This window comes from Petaurus breviceps, unplaced genomic scaffold, assembly GCF_028583685.1.
Source record: "Petaurus breviceps papuanus isolate PSGF00001 unplaced genomic scaffold, PetGlider_PUasm1.0 90692, whole genome shotgun sequence".
Taxonomy (NCBI): domain Eukaryota; kingdom Metazoa; phylum Chordata; class Mammalia; order Diprotodontia; family Petauridae; genus Petaurus; species Petaurus breviceps.
The window spans coordinates 5,401,091-5,421,396 of record NW_027187313.1 but is presented as its reverse complement, the minus strand read 5'-3'; the positions used below and the strand labels follow the sequence as shown (position 1 = coordinate 5,421,396).

The 20,306-nt window shown below is 35.3% G+C and overlaps 1 protein-coding gene and 1 non-coding gene across 10 annotated transcripts in view; one reads left to right on the top strand and one right to left on the bottom strand.

Moving 5' to 3' along the window:
* Positions 1-20,306, bottom strand: part of COP1 (COP1 E3 ubiquitin ligase) — a 248,876-nt gene that overhangs the window by 29,010 nt on the left and 199,560 nt on the right. For all 9 annotated transcript variants that reach the window (XM_069065516.1, XM_069065509.1, XM_069065507.1 and 6 more), the window contains one exon: positions 12,710-12,870. In XM_069065516.1, the coding sequence (XP_068921617.1) occupies positions 12,710-12,870 (161 nt within the window). The remainder of the gene's footprint in view (positions 1-12,709; positions 12,871-20,306) is intronic.
* LOC138144257 (small nucleolar RNA SNORA17) lies at positions 16,925-17,044 on the top strand. The gene has a single exon (XR_011163898.1). It is a non-coding gene; the product is annotated as a small nucleolar RNA SNORA17 (small nucleolar RNA).

Sequence of the window (20,306 nt, the reverse complement as noted above, 5' to 3'; positions counted from 1 at the left end):
AGTGGTACTGATGGATCAAAAGGTATGCAGTTTTATAGCTTTGGGGGCTTAGTTCCGTATTGTTCTACAGAATGGCTGAATTAGTTCACAACTCCATCAACAATGCATTTGTATCCCAATTTTTCCATATCCCCTCCAACATCTGTCATTTCTCTTTTCTATTATATTAGCCAATCTGATAGCTGTAAGGTGCTACTTTATAGTTGTTTTAATTTGCATTTCTCTAATCAGTACTGATTTAGAACATTTTAAAATATTATTATAGATAGCTTTGATTTCTTCTTCTGAAAACTGCTTAGTTATATCCTTTAACCATTTGTCAATTGGGGAATGACTCATATTCTTATATATTTAACTTAGTTCTCTATGTATTTGAGAAATGAGGGTTTTATCAGAGAAATTTGTTATGCAATTGTTTCCCCAGTTTTCTGCTTCCCTTCTAATCTTGACAACAATATTCATTTGTGTAAAATTTTTTAATTTAATGTAATCAAAATTATCCTTTTTACTTCCTATAATGCTCTCCATCTCTTGTTTTGACATAAATTATCCATAGTGCAGACAGGTAAGTTATTCCATGTCACCTTAATTTGTTATATCACTCCTTGAATATAAGTCTTCTAATCATTTTGACCATATCTTGGTAAATGGTATGAAATGTTGGTCTAAACCCAGAGTTTCTGCCAAATTGCTTTCCAATTTTTCCAGCAATTTTTATCAAATAGTGAGTTCTTGTCCCAAAATCTTACATCTTAGCATTTATCAAAAACTAGATTCCTATGGCCATTTACTACTGTGTATTGTATACCTAATCTATTCTACAGATCCATCATTCCATCTCTTAACCATTACCAAACTATTTTGATGATTATCACCTTGAAGTACAGTTTGAAATCTGGTACTGATAAGTTACCCTCTTTCATATTTTTTTTTTTTTTGCTGATTCCCTTAAATATTCTTGACCTTTTATTCTTCCAGATGAATTTTGTTATCCCCCTTCCCCAACTCTATAAAATAATTTCTGGTAGTTTGATTAGTATCAGACAGAATAAGTAAATTAAATTAGATAGAATTTTAATTTTTATTATATTGGCTCAGCCTAAACATGAGTAATGAATATTTCTCTAATTGTAAGATTTGACTTTTGTGTGAAAAGTGTGTCATAATTGCACCCAGAATTCCTGGCTTTGTCTTGGCAGGCAGACTCCAAAGTGTTTTATATTGTTTGCAGTTACTGTAAATCCAATTTTTCTTTCCATTTCTTCCTGGTGACTTTGTTGGTACTATACAGAAATGATGACTTATGTGAGCTTATTTTATAACTTTCAAATTTGCTGAAGTTGTTAATTATTTAAACTAGTTTTTAATTAGTTCTCTAAGTATACCATTATATCATCCACAAAGAGATAGTTTTGTTTCCTCATTGCCTATTTATCTAGTTCCTTCAACTTATTTTTCTTCTCTTATTGTGATTGCTAGCATCTCTGGTACAATACTAAAATAGAAGTAGTGCTTAAAAGGCATCCTTTCTTTACCCCTGATCTTATTTGGGAGGGCTTCCAGTTTATTACAATTACACATAATGCTTGCTGATGGTTTTAGAGAGATACTACTTGTCATGTTAAGGAAAGTTCCATTTATTCCTTTGCTTTTTAGTATTTTTCACAGGAATGGATGTCCTAGCATGTTTGCCCTCCAGAATCTCACTTCAAGCCTTCTGATCATTTAATGCAGAAGATACTAAATCTTGTGTTATCCTGATTGTGACTCTGCAATATCTGAATTGTTTCTCTTTGGCTACTTGAAATATTTTTTCCTTGACCTGAGAGCTCTGGAATTTGGTCATAATATCCTAAGAGTATTCATTTTGGGATCTCTTTCAGTAGTTGATTGGTGGATTCTTTCCATTTCTACTATGTTACCCTCTGATTTCAGAATATTAAGATAGATTTCTTTGATAATCTCTTGGAATATGATATCTAGGGTTGTTGTTGTTGTTTTTAAATCATGGCTTTCAGATATCTCATTAATTCTTAAATTATCTCCTGGATCTATTTTCCAGGTCAGTTATTTTTCCAATGAAATGTTTCACATTTCCCCCTTTTTTTCCACTCTTTTGATTTTGTTTTATTGCTTTTTGATGTCTCATGCAATCATTAGCTTCCACTCGCCCAATTACAATTTTTAAGGAATTATTTTCTTCAGTAAGCTTTTGTACTTCCTTTTCCAATTGCCAATTCTGTTTTGGGGTTTTTGTTTTGTTTTTTTTGCCTTTTGGAGGGCAACTGGGGTTAAGCAACTTGCCCAAGGTTACACGGCTAGTTTTTGTGGGTGTGTGTTGTGTCTGAGGCCAGAACCGAATTCAGGTCCACCTGACTCTGGGGCCGGTGCTTTACTCACTGCGCCACCTAGCCGCCCTGCCAATTCTGTTTTTAATGTGTTATTTTCTTCAGTTTTTTTGTGCATTCTTCATGATTTTCTTGCATCATGCATTTCATTCCGCAATTTTCCTTCTACTTCTCTTCCTTGATTTTAAAAATCTTTTTAGAACTCTTCCAGGAATTCTTTTTAAGGCTATGACCAATTCATGTTTTTTATTGCTTTTGTAGCTGTTTTGACTTTTTTGTCTTCTTCTGAGTTTATCTCAAAAATATCCCTCTTACGATAGTAAATTTCTATGGTCAGGTTCTTTTGTGTTTGCATGCTCATTTTCCCAACCTCTTTCTTGACTTATAACTTTATATTAAAGTTGAGCTGTTCCTGGGATGGAGGGGGCATTGTCTCAATTTTTTTGTGCTGCTGTTTTCTGAGCTACTTCAGTTGATCCATAGATTTTCACTTCTTCTAGGGTGGTATGATGTAAGGAGAGGTGGGGTCACTGCTCTTCTGGATCACGCTATGGCTTCTGAGTGACAAGAAGCACTCTTCTATGCTCTGGAACTGTTATCATCAGGATCCTCACAGTTATGCTGCTGCAAGTACTGGTGTATGGCACTCCTCTTTTTTCTGGGACTGTGATCCAGAACTGCATATTAGCAATGTGACAAGAGTCCTGCACTCAATGTCAGCAAAGGGTTCCTTATAATCTCCTTCTGGCCAATTGTCTGATCCCTTATGCTGTGGGTTGAGAGTTCCTGAAGCTGCTGTTGTTACCACTGATAAACTGCTGGCATCCTAGTGCACATGGTCTATACTGGGTTCTAAGCTGGACATCCACCCTGCTGACCTTCTAAGTTTCCTGGGGCAGCAAACTGTTTCACCATAATTTCTGGATGGTTCTACCTCTCCAGAATTCAATTTGAGGAATTATTTTAAAGTTATTTGGAGGAGAATTTGGAAGAACAAAGATGAGTCCCTCCCTCTACTCAGTCATCCTGATTTTGCCTCTTCCCTCTGCTATTAATTTCAAGTAATTCTGGAGTCTCTGCCTTAAGATAATAATAACACAAAATGATAACTTGTATGTACCCCTGCACTTTTGCAGCTGGGGAACACAAAGTCTGAAGGGGGTGACCCTGTATTTGCTTTTGCTATGCATCACTGAGGGTCAAATACTAAAAATGAAAGTCTGTTAAGACTTCTCTGGCATTTTACTCCAGAAAGACAGGGTCAAATTTTGGCTTTAAAAAAGATGCAGGATCTTACTTGTGGACCCTCCCTTTAACAGATTCATTTTACAATAAAAACCTTAATAGGCAGTTTACTTCTTTACCATGATATACTCTCCCTAATTTATCAGTTGTAATTGATATGCCCACAATGCCCTTCATTATCCTTTGCTAAGCTGGTCCTGGTATAGCAGAGATGATGTCAATCATCAATGAAAGATTTGTGGCTTGTTGGGTCCAGCTACAGCTTGTGCTCTGTTGATACTGCCTTTAAGAACTTAACTAACTACTAAATACAGCAATAAAGTTGCAACTCAAACCCAAGTCCTTTGAATTCAAATTTAGAGCTCTTTCTATTACATCTAATCTAATTTTGAGATGGGAAATGCAGGAAGCACAACACAGAATTTTGCTTGGGAAAGGTGCAAAATAGTTTCCCTAGTAATATTATTATTGTGAATCAGTATAGTGTAGCAGAGAGAATGGAGAATGCAGAGTAAGATGAGTTCAAATCTTGACTTAGTCATTTACTAGCGAAGAGACTGGAGAAATCATTTAATTTCTCAGACTCAGTTTTTGCATCTGTAAAGCAGTGACAATAATAACATCTTACAAAGTTGTTGTGAGAATCAAGTGAGTTAATTATCTATAAAGCAGCTAAAAATCTTAAAATGCATTATAAATAATAGCTATTGTTAAAAAACAAACAGGTAAACCTTGATGTCATGGAGACTTTATTAATTTATGATCTGCTATGAAATATGAAAAGGCAAAGGTGACTGAGCTTTCTCTTTTCCACTTTCTAAAAATCAATTCAAATGGATTCTTAAATGAGTTGATCATTAAATACTTGAAATAAAAAAAAAATCAACAAGAATGTCATCCTGAAGTTGGATTTCCTTTTTATACTCTATTTTCAGTGCCACATAATCTCACTAAGGAATGAAAGAATTCCTTGAAAGCAAATATAAAAGCATTACCACTACGATTTTTCAGTGTTCTATCTCCTTTTCTGTATTTTTTAAGAGTTCCTTTATTTACTGAGCAAATTTTTTTGTCCTTATCTGCATCTCTTTATTGGTTATATGGTTCCAGCGTTTCTCTCCAGTGTTAATCTGCCTATCAACAGTAATGAAGAGAAACAAAATTAAATGGTTTCTTGACTAGGCTTATGATAAATTGAGTCTTGCTTAATCTACATAATCAAATTGCTTCTGTGTTCAACAGAGAAATACCCAGTCATGGAATTGCTAATACCAACTGCTATTGTGACAACTCCATTCTGAAATCTGTAGATTACAACATAAGGGTTTTTTTTTTTGTCAAAAAGATACAAAAACAGTTACATTCAAGCTCACTCGGAAGACACTGTTTCATTCTTTGTAGCCGCAGTGCCTAGTTCAGAGTCTGACACACAGCAGTTAAGGGCTTAATAAGATAAACTAGACAGAGCTTTGAAAACCTTAAGGTACTCTATAAATGCTATCAGAATCATTATTATTAATGAACGCTTGTTGAGTTATTCAACTTAAGAGGGCCAGGATAACACAGGAAGACATCTTTTCAAAACTAAATCGTAGTATTATGCCATTTTTATTTGGAAGTCCATTCAGTTCATCAGTCATTAAAGGCCTACTATGTGCAAGACACCGTTAGGGGATGAGGGTACAAAAACTCCTCAAGGGGTTTACATTCTACTAGGGAGATACATATATTCCAGTAAGTAAAAAGTACATATATACAAAGTAATTTAAAGAGGAACTTTATTAATGTGTGGGAGGAAGAGGTGATATAGAATAAAGGAGGGCCTTATGAACAAAGTGTCACCTGCAAAGTACTCCAAAGGAAGTAAAGGTTCTATGACACAGAAAATATGTTTTAGACAAACACTCATTTCACATATATTTCCATTAGTTCTACAAGAGTGGTAATCTCACTGGCATAAGCAATAGCCATGCCATACTAACACATGATATTCTATCTCCCATCTCTGCATCTTTGCACAAGTGTCCCCATGATTGAAATGCATTCTGTTGTCACTGCCCCTGAGAATCTCTAGTTTCCTTTAATACTCAACCATCACTTTTTACACTGAAGCCCTCCTTGATCCCCCAAGTTGCTAGTGCCTTTCCCCTCTAATTACATTGTATTTGTTGTGTATAGAATTGTATATGGTGGTCTCCATCAATGAGTTACTTTTTTTTTTTGTATCTCTAGTACCAACATCAATTAACTGGGGTATGTGCCTAACTATGGGATTGTTAGGTCAAAGTATATGAACAATTTAAGTCACTTTTTTTTCTTTTGTATAAGTCCAAACTGACTTTTTAAAATATATTTGAAATGCAAAAAAGAACAAAGTGACTTAACATCTCACGTACTCTGACCCAATCATCCCACTACTGGGCATGTACTTTAAATCCTATAAAGGGGGTGCACAATTCACAGCTCCACTAACAACATAGTGGTGTGCTTATGTTTTCACTGATCTTTTAAAAAGGAATCATTTTTTGTCACCTTTGCCAAAAGATTTAAGGTGAAACTTATGAGATGTTCTAATTAATATTTCTATTAGTGATTTATAGTGTATTACATAAGGTAATTGATAGTATGAAATTTTTCCTTTAAAAATTATTCATTTCCCCTGATTTGTCTATTATATAAATAGCTCTTACTTTATAGATTTGTGACAATTCACTATATGTTTTGGATATCAGACTTTTATCAGTGATATCAATGTAATTATTTTCTTCTACTTAATATGTTTTCTTATTATGCCTCCTTTTGGTTTTTTTACTACAAAAAGCTTTTTTAAAAAAAAAAACCTTCTGGGAGCCAAGATGGCAGAATGAATTCCGTCACTAATGTCCATGAATTCCGTGACTTACTTCTAAAAACTGAATCTGAATGCATTTTAGAGTGACTAAATTCATTGGGAGACAGAGTGTGGCAGATTCTCAGCCCAGGAAAGCACCCACCTATACATAGGTCTGGGCAGGAGGATCGTGGAGCATGTGGGGGGCTGCACCAGCTGGACCTAAGAGCAGAGCACAGCACAGCAGAGTGAAAGTGAGCCCCAGCCAGTGGATTCAATCACTCCAAGGGTGTGTCTCACCATCTGATGGAGGATCTGTCAGCTGGGTAAGATAAAGCACAGGGCCAGAGGCAGCAGCTTTTCCTGGGGCTATCAGCCCACAGCCTAGATATTTAAAAATCACCTACTTGAACTTAAGGGAGCCAAGATGGCAGAGTAAGCTCTAGCTGCTCTAATTCCCCTCCCTGACTCAGAAAACGCAGAGATTATTGTCCCACCCAGTGTAAAATCCTGAAACAGTGGAAACAGCCTCAGGTTTGGGAGTCCTAGAGGAAGGGTATGGCTGAAGCTGTGCTGATCCTGAAGTGAAGGGCATGAGGCATCCCAACAAGCCCCACCTCAGCTAACCAGCAGGAGCTCCTGAAGGTGGGGGGGGGGGGGGGGGGGCGCAGACCCAACAAGCACTAATAACAGAAGCCCAGGCCTGCCTTAGCACCACCAGGGGAATCTGCAGACACCAGAGCTGCTAGCCACCAGGTGCTGAGCCTCCCTGAGCTGTAGCACAGGGACACAGAGGCAGAAACCTGAAGTGGCCAGAATAGTGACTAGAGCACTGGTCCTGAAGTCAGGAGAACCTGAATTCAAATCCAGCCTCAGACACTTAACACTTACTAGCTGTGTGATCTTGGGCAAGTCACTTAACCCCAATTGCCCTGCCCTCCCCCCTCTGAAAAACAAAAAAAAAAAAAAAAAAAAAAAGAAAATATCAAAGTCTCCTCACATGAATTCCTCTTTTGCTTCCCATTGCACTGTCTGATCCAAAATTCTTGAAGAGTTTTCTTTGTAACGTTTTAATCTGTTTTACTCTTGTTTTTTGCAAGTTAAGAATGCTCTAGGGAATCCTCCCAGAAACTTCCTGCCCAGCAACTAATCTATTCTCTTAATTTCAAGTAACATTAATATATAATGCTTCTTCACCCAAAATGCTGCTTTTATTTACTCCTTTTCTTACTCTTTTCTGGGATAATACAGGAAAATCCATTCCTTGGATTGTTAATGCTTTAAAGAGGCTACCCTGGTTTGTACTTCATAACCTGTGTCCTATCCTGTTCACTTTCTTTTTTAAGTTAATTTTGTATATTTTCAATGAACAAAAACATGTTTCCTTTCCTTTTCACTTCCTGCCTCCATTGGGGGGAGGGGGGAGGGTAGGGAAGTAAAAGAAAAATATTGCTCATGTAATATATGTAGTCAGGGGGGAAAAAAATTTCTTGGCCATATCTAAAACATTCTGCATTCTGAGTCCATCACTCTCCATCAGGAGGCGAGTAGTATGCTTCATCATTTGTCCTCTGGAACCTCGGTTGGTCACTGAATTTATCAGAATTCTTAAATCTTTCAAAGTTGTTTGCTGTTACATTGTTATTGCTGTAAATTATTCTGGTTTTGATGACTTTACTTCAGGTTACTCTGAAACTGTCCATTTTGTTATTTCTTAAAATAGCATAATAAAAGTCTAGTACATTCATTTTTCATTATTTTGTTCATCCAGTTTCCAACAGATGGGTACCCAATCCTTAGTTTCTAATTCTTTGCCATCACATACTGAGTTGTTATAAATATTTTTGTACAGATGGGTCCTTTTCCTTTTTCTATGATCCCTTTGGTGATTTCTTTGTGTCTGTTTGTCCACAGCCACTGGACCATGAATTTTCCCTTTTTGTCAATGTTACCAACCTAATGAGCGTGAGGTGGGACCTTAGAGCTGCTTTAATTTTTTGCTAATTATTAGCATTTTTTACACATGGCTATTTCATGTGGCTTTGATTTCTTTCTCAGAAACCTACCTATCTGTATCTTTTTGAAAAAATCAGATAGATTCTCTATCATCTTTCATATTGATTTTGTCCCATAAATGCCTCCTAAGTCATTGTTCTTTGTCTCTGAATTTAGCTCAGAATGAAAGATGGCCTCGAATGAGTTAAGTTTAGAAATCCAGTTATCCTGCTAATGATTATTCTGTTCTTACCTCAAGGAAATCCGCTGTCCTGGAGGGATGCAGATGGACAGCAGGGAATCTGCTCTAGTACCTTTACACCACCAAATTATTATTCAAGGATGTCTGATTTGTTATCCATAGAAGTCCTATTCACTATCTCTAACCTTGTAGGTGGAATAAAACAATGAATATTTCTTAGTACCAGGAGGGAAGGATGGGGTTGTTGCTAGCTTTTCATTCCTAATTTCCAACCAATCACATTCCCACACCTCAGCGCTGTAACCAATCATAATGATTTTGCTATTCATGATATCAAACTCTTTAACCAATTATAACTTGTTCCCTACTTAAAAGTCACGTTCTTTGTTTTGTAATGCCCAAAACTATAAAGAGAGTTATCCCCCTCATTCAGGGTTTTAGCTTTCCTGAGGAAGCTGAGATCTTAGTTGATGGTAAATTTATACTTTACTAATAAACTAATCATGTTTGAACTTTGTTTCTTAGTCGATCTTAATTGTAATTGTTACACTTTGATCTTTTGTAAGGTGGGAAATATCCTTTCCCATTATAAATTGAAAAATTCTTCTACACTTGGGGCTTCCATTTCCTTTACTCTCAACTCTCTCCTAAGTTCTTTTCCAACCTTATAATTCAATTGAAAATGCCCTCTCCAACGTTAACAAGGATCTCTAAAACGTCACATTTATTATTGGCAATTTCTCAACTGGCATCCTTCCTAACCTCTGTGTATTTGAAATTGCTCTCTTAGATATACACTTTCTTCTCTGTGTTTTCATAGCATTGTTGCCCCTTGGTTGTTCTTCTACATGTCTGGCAACACCTTTTCAGTATCTTCTGAAGATCGTCATCCATGTCACATACTCTCACTTTGGGGTGTCCCTTAAAATTCTGTTTTTGGCCTCTTTCCTCTCTTCTTCTTGGTCTGGTGACCTCACCATCAGCTCATATAGTTTCCAATAACCAACTCTATGAAGATAATTCTCAGATGCATATACACATTCCTAGTATTCTTCCAAAGCTGCAGTCCCATATCATTAAGTACTAGACATCTCACAGGTATCTCCAAGTCAGCATGTCCAAAACAGAACTCATTATCTTCTCCACATCCCTCCCTCATACATACCACTAATTGGAACTTCCCTATTATTAGAGAATTCCACACCATTTTTCCAGTCATCCAAGTATCTAATTTTGGTTCCATATTTAATTCCTCATTCTCAGTCATTTGATACATCTTAGCTAGGTCGTTTTTTTTTTTTCTCTGTAACTTCTCTCAGATACATCCTTTTCTTTTCATTTACACAGCTACTATTTTAGTCCATACCCTCACTACCTCTCACATGGATGTCATTTAGTATTTATATAGTGCTTCAAGATTTACGATGTTCTTTAAATATTATCTTACTGAAAAAAACTTTTTAATTAGACTCCTTGTCTCAAATTTCTCCCCACTCTAATCCATCCTCCATACAGATGCCAAGTATTAGAGGAGAGAAGGGGTCATATATGAGATATATTGCAAAGGTAGAATCAATAAGACTTATTAACATATTGAATTTGGGAGGTGAGAGTGAGGAGTTGAGGATGTTGCCTATTTTTTGAGCCTGAGGAATATATAGAAGAGATTCCTTTTCAGACTAGATGATTTCTGAATTCTATTCTAACTCTCAAATTTCATTATGGTAATGATTGCATGATGACAATTCCTCTCAAAATATATAAGAATAAAATATGTACTTGACGTGTTTCTTATAGGAATCGCTTAAATTTAATGTAAAGCTTATATGCAAAGGGATAGTTGTCACCATATATTTAGAATATCTGGAATCCTTATCCTCATAAGAAAATGTTAGCAGGAGCAGTAAATGAAAACTAAAATGATTAAAAGGAGGAATAAGAATTTTTTTGATAATGGGAAAACACAGTTGGTCTCTATACCCAATAAAGCTTTGTGAGGTGAAGCAGCAAAGAAAAATCTTTAAAAATATATCCAAAAGGGGCAGCTAGGTGACGCAGTGAGTACAGCGCTGGCCCCAGAGTCAGGAAGACCTGAGTTTGGATCCAGCCTCAGACACTTAACACACACACACACACACAAAAACCTAGCCGTGTGACCTTGGACAAGTTACTTAACCCCAATTGCCCTCCAAAAAAAAAAGCAAAATAAAATATCCAAAAACTTATAATTATTTACTTATACAAACTAATTGTATTATATGGTTTTAAAATAATTCATAAATGTTACTGAACCCAAATTTCTAAATAAAAAAGAGTTAGAATGAAATGTATTTGTTGTAATTTTTAAAAAATGGTTAAATACAGAAAACAACTGCTATCTACTAAACATAATTTCACTCCCAAATAAAACAATGGAGTAAACACTATGAAGAAAAAAAAATCTATAACCATACACAGAAATCCTTTTCTATATTTTTGTTTCAATCATTTGAAAAAGAACAAAGTCATATAATATCCAAAATGAAAGTGGGACTACCAATAAAAGAAAGAGATTGTGTGGTAAGTAGAGGTGGGAAAGAAACACAGTCATGAATTTTCTTAACTTTCTGAAATTAGGTTAGAGGAATGAGGCAATACACAGTCTAGTGACAATGATGGCTATCTGATGTTGCTTTTTTGTTCGGAACCTATTATTCATTCTTAGAGATTGTAAGAAGGAATAATATCAAATATATCGAGCTCATCTTATAAAGTATACGTGGGGGGGGGGCGGCTAGGTGGTGCAGTGAGTAAGAGCGCCGGCCCCGGAGTCAGGAGGACCAGGGATCGGTTCGGGCCTCAGATACTTCAGATACAAAACTATACTATATCAGATACAAAAACAAGTTGCATTTTATTAATAAGTCCCTTGACTGATTTTGTTGAGACTTGATAAAAATGCTTCTGTTCCAAGGAGAGCTGCTGATGCTGGCAAAACATTTAATATATATTATTTTCAATTTTGACAAAATTATCTAAGACAGATTGAAATACCATCATATCAGTTCCCCCACTGAAAAACAAAAATCAAAACAATTTGGGGGCAAGAAATAAAAATTTATAATGCAAAGAGCATGTGGTAGAAGAAAATGTAGATACATACATTGGTAAAATCGGTGAAATGAACCAATAAATTTTAAGCTATGTAACATAATTCTTGGGGCAGCCAGGCGGCACAGCGGATAGAGCAATAACCCTTGAGTCAGGAGGACCCAAATACACATCTGGTCTCAGACACTTAGTAGCTGTGTGACCCTGGGCAAGCCACCTAACCCGGGCTACCTCAGTTCCTCATCTGAAAAATAAGCTAAAGAAGGAAATGGCAAACCACTTCCCTATCTTGCAAAGAAAACTCCAAATGTGGTAAGAGAGAGTCGGACATGACTGAAATGAATCAATAACAACAAAAACATAATTCTTAATATAAAAATAAAATTGTGCATGAAACACTTTCCTCAAAGATTATATCAAATGGAAATAATGATGAAAAGTGGCCAAATATGTCAAGAGAGGAAGACAAGGCAAATATTTAGGCAAAAAATGATGAAGTGGAAAGTCTAGATTACAAAATGGGTGACTGTAAGAGATAAGAATACTCCTTCACAAACATAGCTTCAAAAAAGGGGCAAAAGTCTGTCTCTTTAACCTTAACTGTCAGAAAGACAGAATAACAAATTAGATGGGTTCTTTAGAATTACTCTCAGTTCTTTAGCTTTGGTCTGGAAAAAATATAGTTTACTGCTGTGAAATCAAATAAAATATGAAGATATTTAACCTAGTAACCACATATTTTGTAGGGAATAATTCTACATTAACAGAGTACTGAATTTAGACATTTTTTCCTCTACATTAAAAAATCATTATAAGCATCAATTTCCCCACAGTACTAAATAAACTACCATTAAAAATTTTGTTTTATAAAAATGTAACACTGTGTATAATCAGACAATAATTTAGAAAACTGTGTTAATATTCCAAATGTATCTTTAACTTAATATTTAATATAGTTATGTGGGAAACAGTTCAACTAAAACATGAGCTGAAACTTACCCCATCTGGCAGTGCCCTCCAACAAACAGCACTAACAAATTCATTTGTGTCATCCTCTTTCCGGTCCTTGTCTAAGACACTTTTGACTGTATCAAACTTAAAAGTCAGCAACGTCTTTGAAAGGCCTTTGTAGTATAAGTACAGGGAATTATTTTCACTTCCTGGAAATAAAAGCACAAATTATTTTTAGAATGGTAGAACTCTTAATAAACAGTCATTACCTGCACAAACTCTTGACTAGAATGTATGTGAAAAGGAGTAACATGTAACAGGTATGGGAAGGCAGGATAAAGCCAATCTCTGAAAGCCTTTAAAAATGCTAACTAGGAATGTACATATTCAGAGGCAATAATGAGCTAGTGGAAGAAACTTCTACGCATAGAAATGACATGGGTCTGACTTGTGTTTTGGGTATATTACTATAGAAGCTCTATGGAGCATGAGCTGGAGAGGAGGAGAAAGACTTGAGGCAAGAAGACCAATTAGGAAGTCTGATACAATAGTCCAGTGAAGAAGTGATGACAGCCTGAAAGAGGATGGTAGTGATATGAAAGGAAAAAAAAAGAGGCTGAATGTAGGAGATGCTGTATGAGACTTGGCTATTTTTTGGCTATAGGGAGTGGAAGAGGGAATATGTGATCATTTCAACAGATTAGTTAAGTCCATTCTTCCCATTTTACTTAAAATTTGTTGGACTACATTCTTTGTCCTTTTTAGGACAACAGACAGGCAGATAACACTGAATTTTTAAAACCTACTTACAACTGATGTATTTTATTTTAATATGGTAGACACTTCCCAGATGCTTCACAAAGTATGGTTCTTGAAAACAGTTAAGCAAAATGCCAAATAGTGTAATAGCAAGTGGTAGATTTTGAAGGAAAACCCCTTAATGTAGGGAATGATTCCTTTAGACAAGGGATTCTTAAACTTTTCCCACTCGCAACCCAATATGGGGTTGAGACCCACAGTTTGGGACCCGCAGTTTAAGAAGTGTTGTAGTTTAGACAACAGTTAACTACTAGCCATCTGGAAGGGATCTTAGAGAACAGCTAGCCAAAAGAATCATTTTATAGATGTTCTATGGGGTCCTTGAAACAAAAATGACTATAAGTTAAATAAGAAATAGAGAATTTATGAGGAAGGTATTATGCATATGCAGGATCAAAGTTCAACTAGCCAAGCTTCAAAATGGTTTTCTTGTTTTCTTCTGGACTGTTACTAAGGGGATAAATTGCAATTCTGTAAGAGCCCAATGTACCCAATTGTTCTATGAAAAATATATTGTTTATATTTTATGTACAATAAAGTATATGAACTTTACAGATGTCCCTAAGTTTTCTCTAAAGAGCTTATTTCATGATTTTACATATAATTTAAAATTAAAGAAACATGGTTATACAAATATTTAAAAAACATGGTTATATTTGCCCTAGTTTCCTAGGACAGTAGATTAGGTGACAATGCTGAAAATATTAAAGAGATTAACTGCTATATATACCAAGAGAAATGAAATAATCATAACTGAAAATGAGGGGGGAAAAATACTATAGTACAAGGAATTTAAAAAAAAAGCACAGCAGCCTGGACTCAATAACACAAAGTTAAACAGTCTACATACCCAACAACTAATAAGGATGATCTTAATCACTAAAAAAGCTAAAAGTATTTTTTTAGGTGACTGCTTCAGATGGCAAAGAAAATTCATGAACTTCTCTCTCTGCCTATTCCACATGAAAACAACAATATAAAGGAATTATGAGCTAAATAAAGAATAAGTAAAGCTAAATTCACAAGATAAGATGACAGAAATACCACAGGATGGAATACCATAATGGAATGACACTGGGGGTCTTAAATGCATAACAAGTTTCTCCCACTCAGTGTCCCAATAAAATAACTCATTCTTTACATTAGACACATGTAAGTACAGACAATCTTACAGGGCTATGCTTCAAGTTGACTATGAGGGTCCCTGTATCATGCCCTTACATGAATAACTCTGTCTGAAAACCCTTGTACACCACTAAAAGCAATGGAGAATGATTTTGCTCAGCAGACCAAAAGAAGAGGAAAGCAACTAGAAGAGGAAGGATAGTACAGAGAAATACATTAGTGGCTTCTACCCAAAGAAAAAAGACAAAAAAAAGCAGTTGGGGTCAGTATTCTCTCTATGAAACACAAAATAGAAGGGTCAAAGGGTATGAGAGAAAAACACTGGGAAGAGGGGAGAAAAGTGTAAAGAACAAAATGCTAAGGCTCAAGTAAAAAACTAGCTCATAAATAAGCTAAGAAAATGGCTTATAAAGGCATAAGAATTAAGTAAAAACTCAAAGGTCAAAATCATGAAAAAATATATCATGAAAGAGAATGAACATATTCCCTGACCAAAAATAATTCTACAGACCTCCACAGAGATCACAAAATAATAGCAATAAACTGGAATAATTCAAAAAAGAAACAAACTTACAAGATTGGAGATCAATACTTTCAATGAAAAATTGAAAAATACAAACAGAATATAAAACTTAGGACATACACTAGATATTTTATTCAAAGAAGTAGAGGTTTTGAAATATTTATTCAGCTTAGAACGCAAAAATAGAGAAAGAAGAAAGCAGGAGAGAAACAACAGAAAACAATGTTAACATGAATTCTACTAAAAGTAAACAGACTAACCTCAACTTCATCATGAACAAATAATTTAATGATCATACATCTTCTCAGAAAAAAAAAACAAAATGGAATATGGTACATACAGAAAAACTATGAATACCAGATGGCAGGTAATAGTACAATTATAATGCCCAGAACTTTTAAAAATAGCCATAAGAACCTTCAGCTATGAAGGAACAACTTATTCAAATACCAAGCATTACTCTGTAGTCCAACTCTCAGATACTCTGTGGTTATGAGAAATAGGAAAAAAGAATAAAGTAATTTAGTGAAGAGCCAAAGGAGCTCAAACTTTTAAAAATAGCCATAAGAACCTTCAGCTATGAAGAAACAACTTATTCAAATACCAAGCATTACTCTGTAGTCCAACTCAGATACTCTGTGGTTATGAGAAATAGGAAAAAAGAATAAAGTAATTTATTGAAGAGCCAAAGGAGCTCAAGTTTTAACTCATAATAATATTCTGCAAAACTGCACCTAATCAGCAATTTTAAAATTCTGACCTTCAACAATAATGATATTTCTATTAAAATAACAACAAAAATAAAGAAAAAAAAAAACAAAAAAGGTATGAACAGACTATTAGTCCGGAAAACATCACCAACAATAGAAACACATGAAAGATAGAAAGTATCATTATCAAAGAAAAGACTAAGTAATTAAATAAATTACTGGTTCTTTTCCTGAAAGAAAATATTAGTGAGGAATAAGAGAAAAAGGGACGGGGGGGAGGGGGGGGAGGGGAAGGTGGGGATCATCAAAGGACAAAAAAGACCTAAGAGTTAAAGTCTTAAAGGGAATCTAAAGAATAAGGAGATGCAGAGCAGAATAAATACTCCACAGATTAAAGTCCCTTGAACCTGAGAAAATCAACATCTTCTCTGGGAGAATGGGAAAAGGAGGTAAAATATATAGTGAAGTTGGAGATAAATTTCCATCAAGAAAAGTGATAGGTGAATAATTTCTTTAGTCTCTCAAAAGAGGTAAAATATAGAGGGGAGACATGGGAGATTAGTATGGAAGCAATGGAAGAGAAAGACTGAGATGGAAGGAATAGAAGGGGAATCTTGTTTGAAAAGGGAAAAGGGGAAAATGTTCATAAAGAACATTAATCCACCAATGTACTATTAATGGGGGAAAAAAAGCTTCTATTTGTAGAAGAGAGGCTGAAACTACAAATGTCATAGAGGTTTGGAAAGATTTCATTCCTAAGCAGAAGAAACAGTTATTTTAAGTATAGTTTACTATAATTTGTTTTGCTGCATGTGAAGTTGACAGTTTCTTTGAAGCATAGCCTCTTGTATGCAGCCTCATAAATTTGACAAAAGTGCATCAGTTTCTTTTAATTTCTGAAAAAGTGTTGACACCCAGCACTCTCACCCTAAAGGTAAAAGCAGCTTCTGTCAAGGTCATTCTCAAGTTACTCATTATTCTTGCTAAGAAGACTGATCATCCTAAGAAATCCACCACTTCCCAATATTGTTAACTGTATATCATCCTTAGGTTAATTATGAGAACCAGTCCACTAAAAGTTTTTCCCATCCATAGGTATCTATATTTAAGGCTGCTGAGTCTTGAATATTTCCTGAGGCTGATAGATAATCTAGAGTGTGGAAAAGGCTACTTTTATGTGCCCTAGACAAGTAGCACTCTAAAAAAGACTGTCTCTAGTACCTGTATCTGTATGAAGGAAGCTGACATAGAACTACAAAAAAGTCTGTAAATAGGGAAGAGTCTGAATTCCATCTGGCCCTAAAAGGACTATCAGCAGCATTCCTACTCTTAGCACTCAATGTCCATTAGAGTTAGTGATACAATTTCATCACTGATATCAACAACTCATATCCTTCAATAAATCTCACCAGAAATACTTGATTTTTATGTTGGATTTTAAATTCATGTTTTAAGTGGTCTGCGGATAAGTTTTACCATTTAGCCATTAGACAACAATGACTGGCAAATGTTGGAGAATGGAATGAAAAGGTTCCTTCATCTCTCTATTTCTTGGAATCACCTACATAAACCTAAAATGGAAGGTCAGAGATTTTTTAAAAAATGGGACGTTCTAATGGATTTTCCTGAAAAGAATTTACAGATTGTTTTTGTTCAGTCATTTCAGTCGTGTTCAACTGGACCCCACTGGGGATTTTCTTGGCAAAGATACTGGAACATATGCCTTTTCCTTCTCCAGCTCACTTTACAAATGATGAAACTGAGGCAAACAGGGTCAGGTGACTTGCCATGGGTCACACAGCTAAGAAGTGTCTAAGACCAGATTTGAACTCATGAAGAAATGTTGGACAAAACTGAAATGACTGAACCACAAAAGGGAAAGCTTTCTGTAAAAGGTGGGATTTTAGCTGGGACTTAAAGGAATCCAGGGAAGGTCAATAGTCAGAAGAGATGAGAAAGAACATGGAGGGCAGCCAGAGAAAATGTCTAGAGTCCAGAGATGGAGTGTCTTGCTCATTGAACAGCAAGAAGGCCAGAATGAATATAAGGCTGTGGAATGCTACTTATAAAAATATTGTGAGGAATATTAAAAGTTCAAAATAAGCTGAGGCTGGAAAGGGAAATAAGGAAAAGGCATAAATTTTGTTTTAAGTGGAACTAAGAGAAAAAAAGAGGATCAAAGAAGGAATAAGATATTTGCTCAGGATTGATGGATTACAATAACCAACAACAGTGTTTCCATTTTCTGTGCAAAGGAGAGTGATCTATATATTAGAAATAACAAAAAAAAAAAGTAAGGAGAGAGTATGAAAGAATCTGCTGCTGATGAATCCAAATCATCTGGCTCACATAAATTATACGCTCAGATTCTGAGAGAACTGAGAGATGTAAATGCTGAGCCACTGTCAGTGATAATTTGAAAGATCACGGAAAATTAGAGAGGATCCCAAGATTGGAGAAGGGCACATATAAGGAAGATAAGAGAATCTGTGAATTCTTCAAGTGATTTGATGTCAATTCTTTGGAAAATTCTAGAATGGATCATTAGGGACATAGTCATGAAACATATAAAATGGAAAGCAGCAATGATAAAGAGTCAGCAGAGCTTAATCAAAAAAGTCATGCTGACCTAACTTCCTTTACTTTTTTTAATAGGACTACTAAACTCAGTAGATGTTAGAAATGTTGTAGAAAGAGTTCACCTAGATTTTCGCAAAATTCTCAATGAAATATTTAACATTATTTTTATAGAGAAGGTAAAAAGATATGGATTAGAAAAATAATTTAATATGGCAAGAGTTCTACAGTGTAGTACCCTATGGATCCGTGATGCCTAATATTTGTACTGATAATGGATAGAGGTCTAGATATTCTAATTTACACAAAATTCTGAGGAACAGCTAACACAATGAATGACAGAGTTAGGATCCATAAGAATGATGATAAGCTAAAGCACTGGGATGAATCTTATTAGATGAAATTAAAAAGGAATAGATGTAAAGTCTTGCATTTGGTTACAAAAATTCAATTTCACAAGTACAAGACAGGGAGGCAAGGACAGATGACAATTTTTCTGGAAAAGAACCATGGGCTCTGTGAGCTTGATCAATCAGTATTATAATGTAGTGACCAAAAAAAGTCGACATGATTGTGAATTGCATCATGAGGGAAGTATATTACATGAGAAGGTGATCCCATTGTATTCTGCCCTTGTTAGATATAATTTGGAATATCATATTTAGCTCTGGAAGCCAGAGTTTTAGAAGGACCATTGATAACTGGACAATATCAAAGTAACCAGGCATATTTAACCTGGAGAAAAGAAGACTTGGGGGGAGACATGATAGATATTTTCAAGTATTTAAGAAGGATGAGTTTTGTCCTATATGGCCCCATAGGGAGAAATTGCAAGCAATGAGTGGAAATTGTAAAGAGGCAAATTTAGAATTGACATAAAAAAAAAAACCCTCTAACAATTAGAGCTATCCAAAAGTGGAATGGCAGGCATCTAGAGGTGGTAGGTTCCTCTTTTCTGGAGGTCTTGAAGCAGTAGTTGTAGGATTACTCTCTTTGGGCACGTTATAGGTGACTCCTTTTCTGTATGAGCTGGACTAGATTGCTGTTCAGATCCCTCCCAACTCCCAAATTATGTGATTCTGTGACTACATACAACTCTAGTGGAGGTAATGAGTAAATGTCTGAGGGCAGCAGGACCCAGAAAAATAAGGTGGGAGGAGGGGAACAAAGAACTAGAAATAGGATAAACTGGCCTTATGTGGGGAGAGTTGTCATAGTAAGGGGAGAGTGTAGGGTAGGAACTCCTGACTCTAAACAAAAAGTGACTCTTATCACATGACATTACTTTATGAATTTCTAAAAGTGACACAAATTGATTGGGAAATGGTTAAATAAAATGTGGTACATCATTGGAATGGAATATAAATGTACTGCAGGAAAAAAAAATGAGCACAAAGAAATTAGAATATGGAGAATCACAGAAAGACTTACATGAATTGACACAGATTCAAGTAAGCAAACTTAATAAACAATATACACAGTAACTACAACAATGTAAACAATTAATAAAATGGGACATTGTACAATTGTAATGGCCAAGACTGGATCCAAAGAACAGCTAAGGAAATGTACCTCCTTCTTATGTAAAGGTAGAGGATTATGGCCATATAATATTGCATATACTGTCACATGTAGGCAATGGTAAGTTAAATTTGCTGACCTATCTTCTGTCTTATTTTTTTTTAAACTGTTAAAAGAAACAGCCTGATAGGTAGGGAAGAGGAAAAACAAAAATATCTGGAAATGAAACTGATGTGAAAAAAAAAAGTCATTAATAATTTTTTTTAATTAGAAAGAAAAAAGGCATGAGAATATATATTTTAGAATAATTTCTGTTAAAATAGTTTTTAAAAGTTTATCCCTAAAAAGGTGCTTTAATTATCTGAAATAT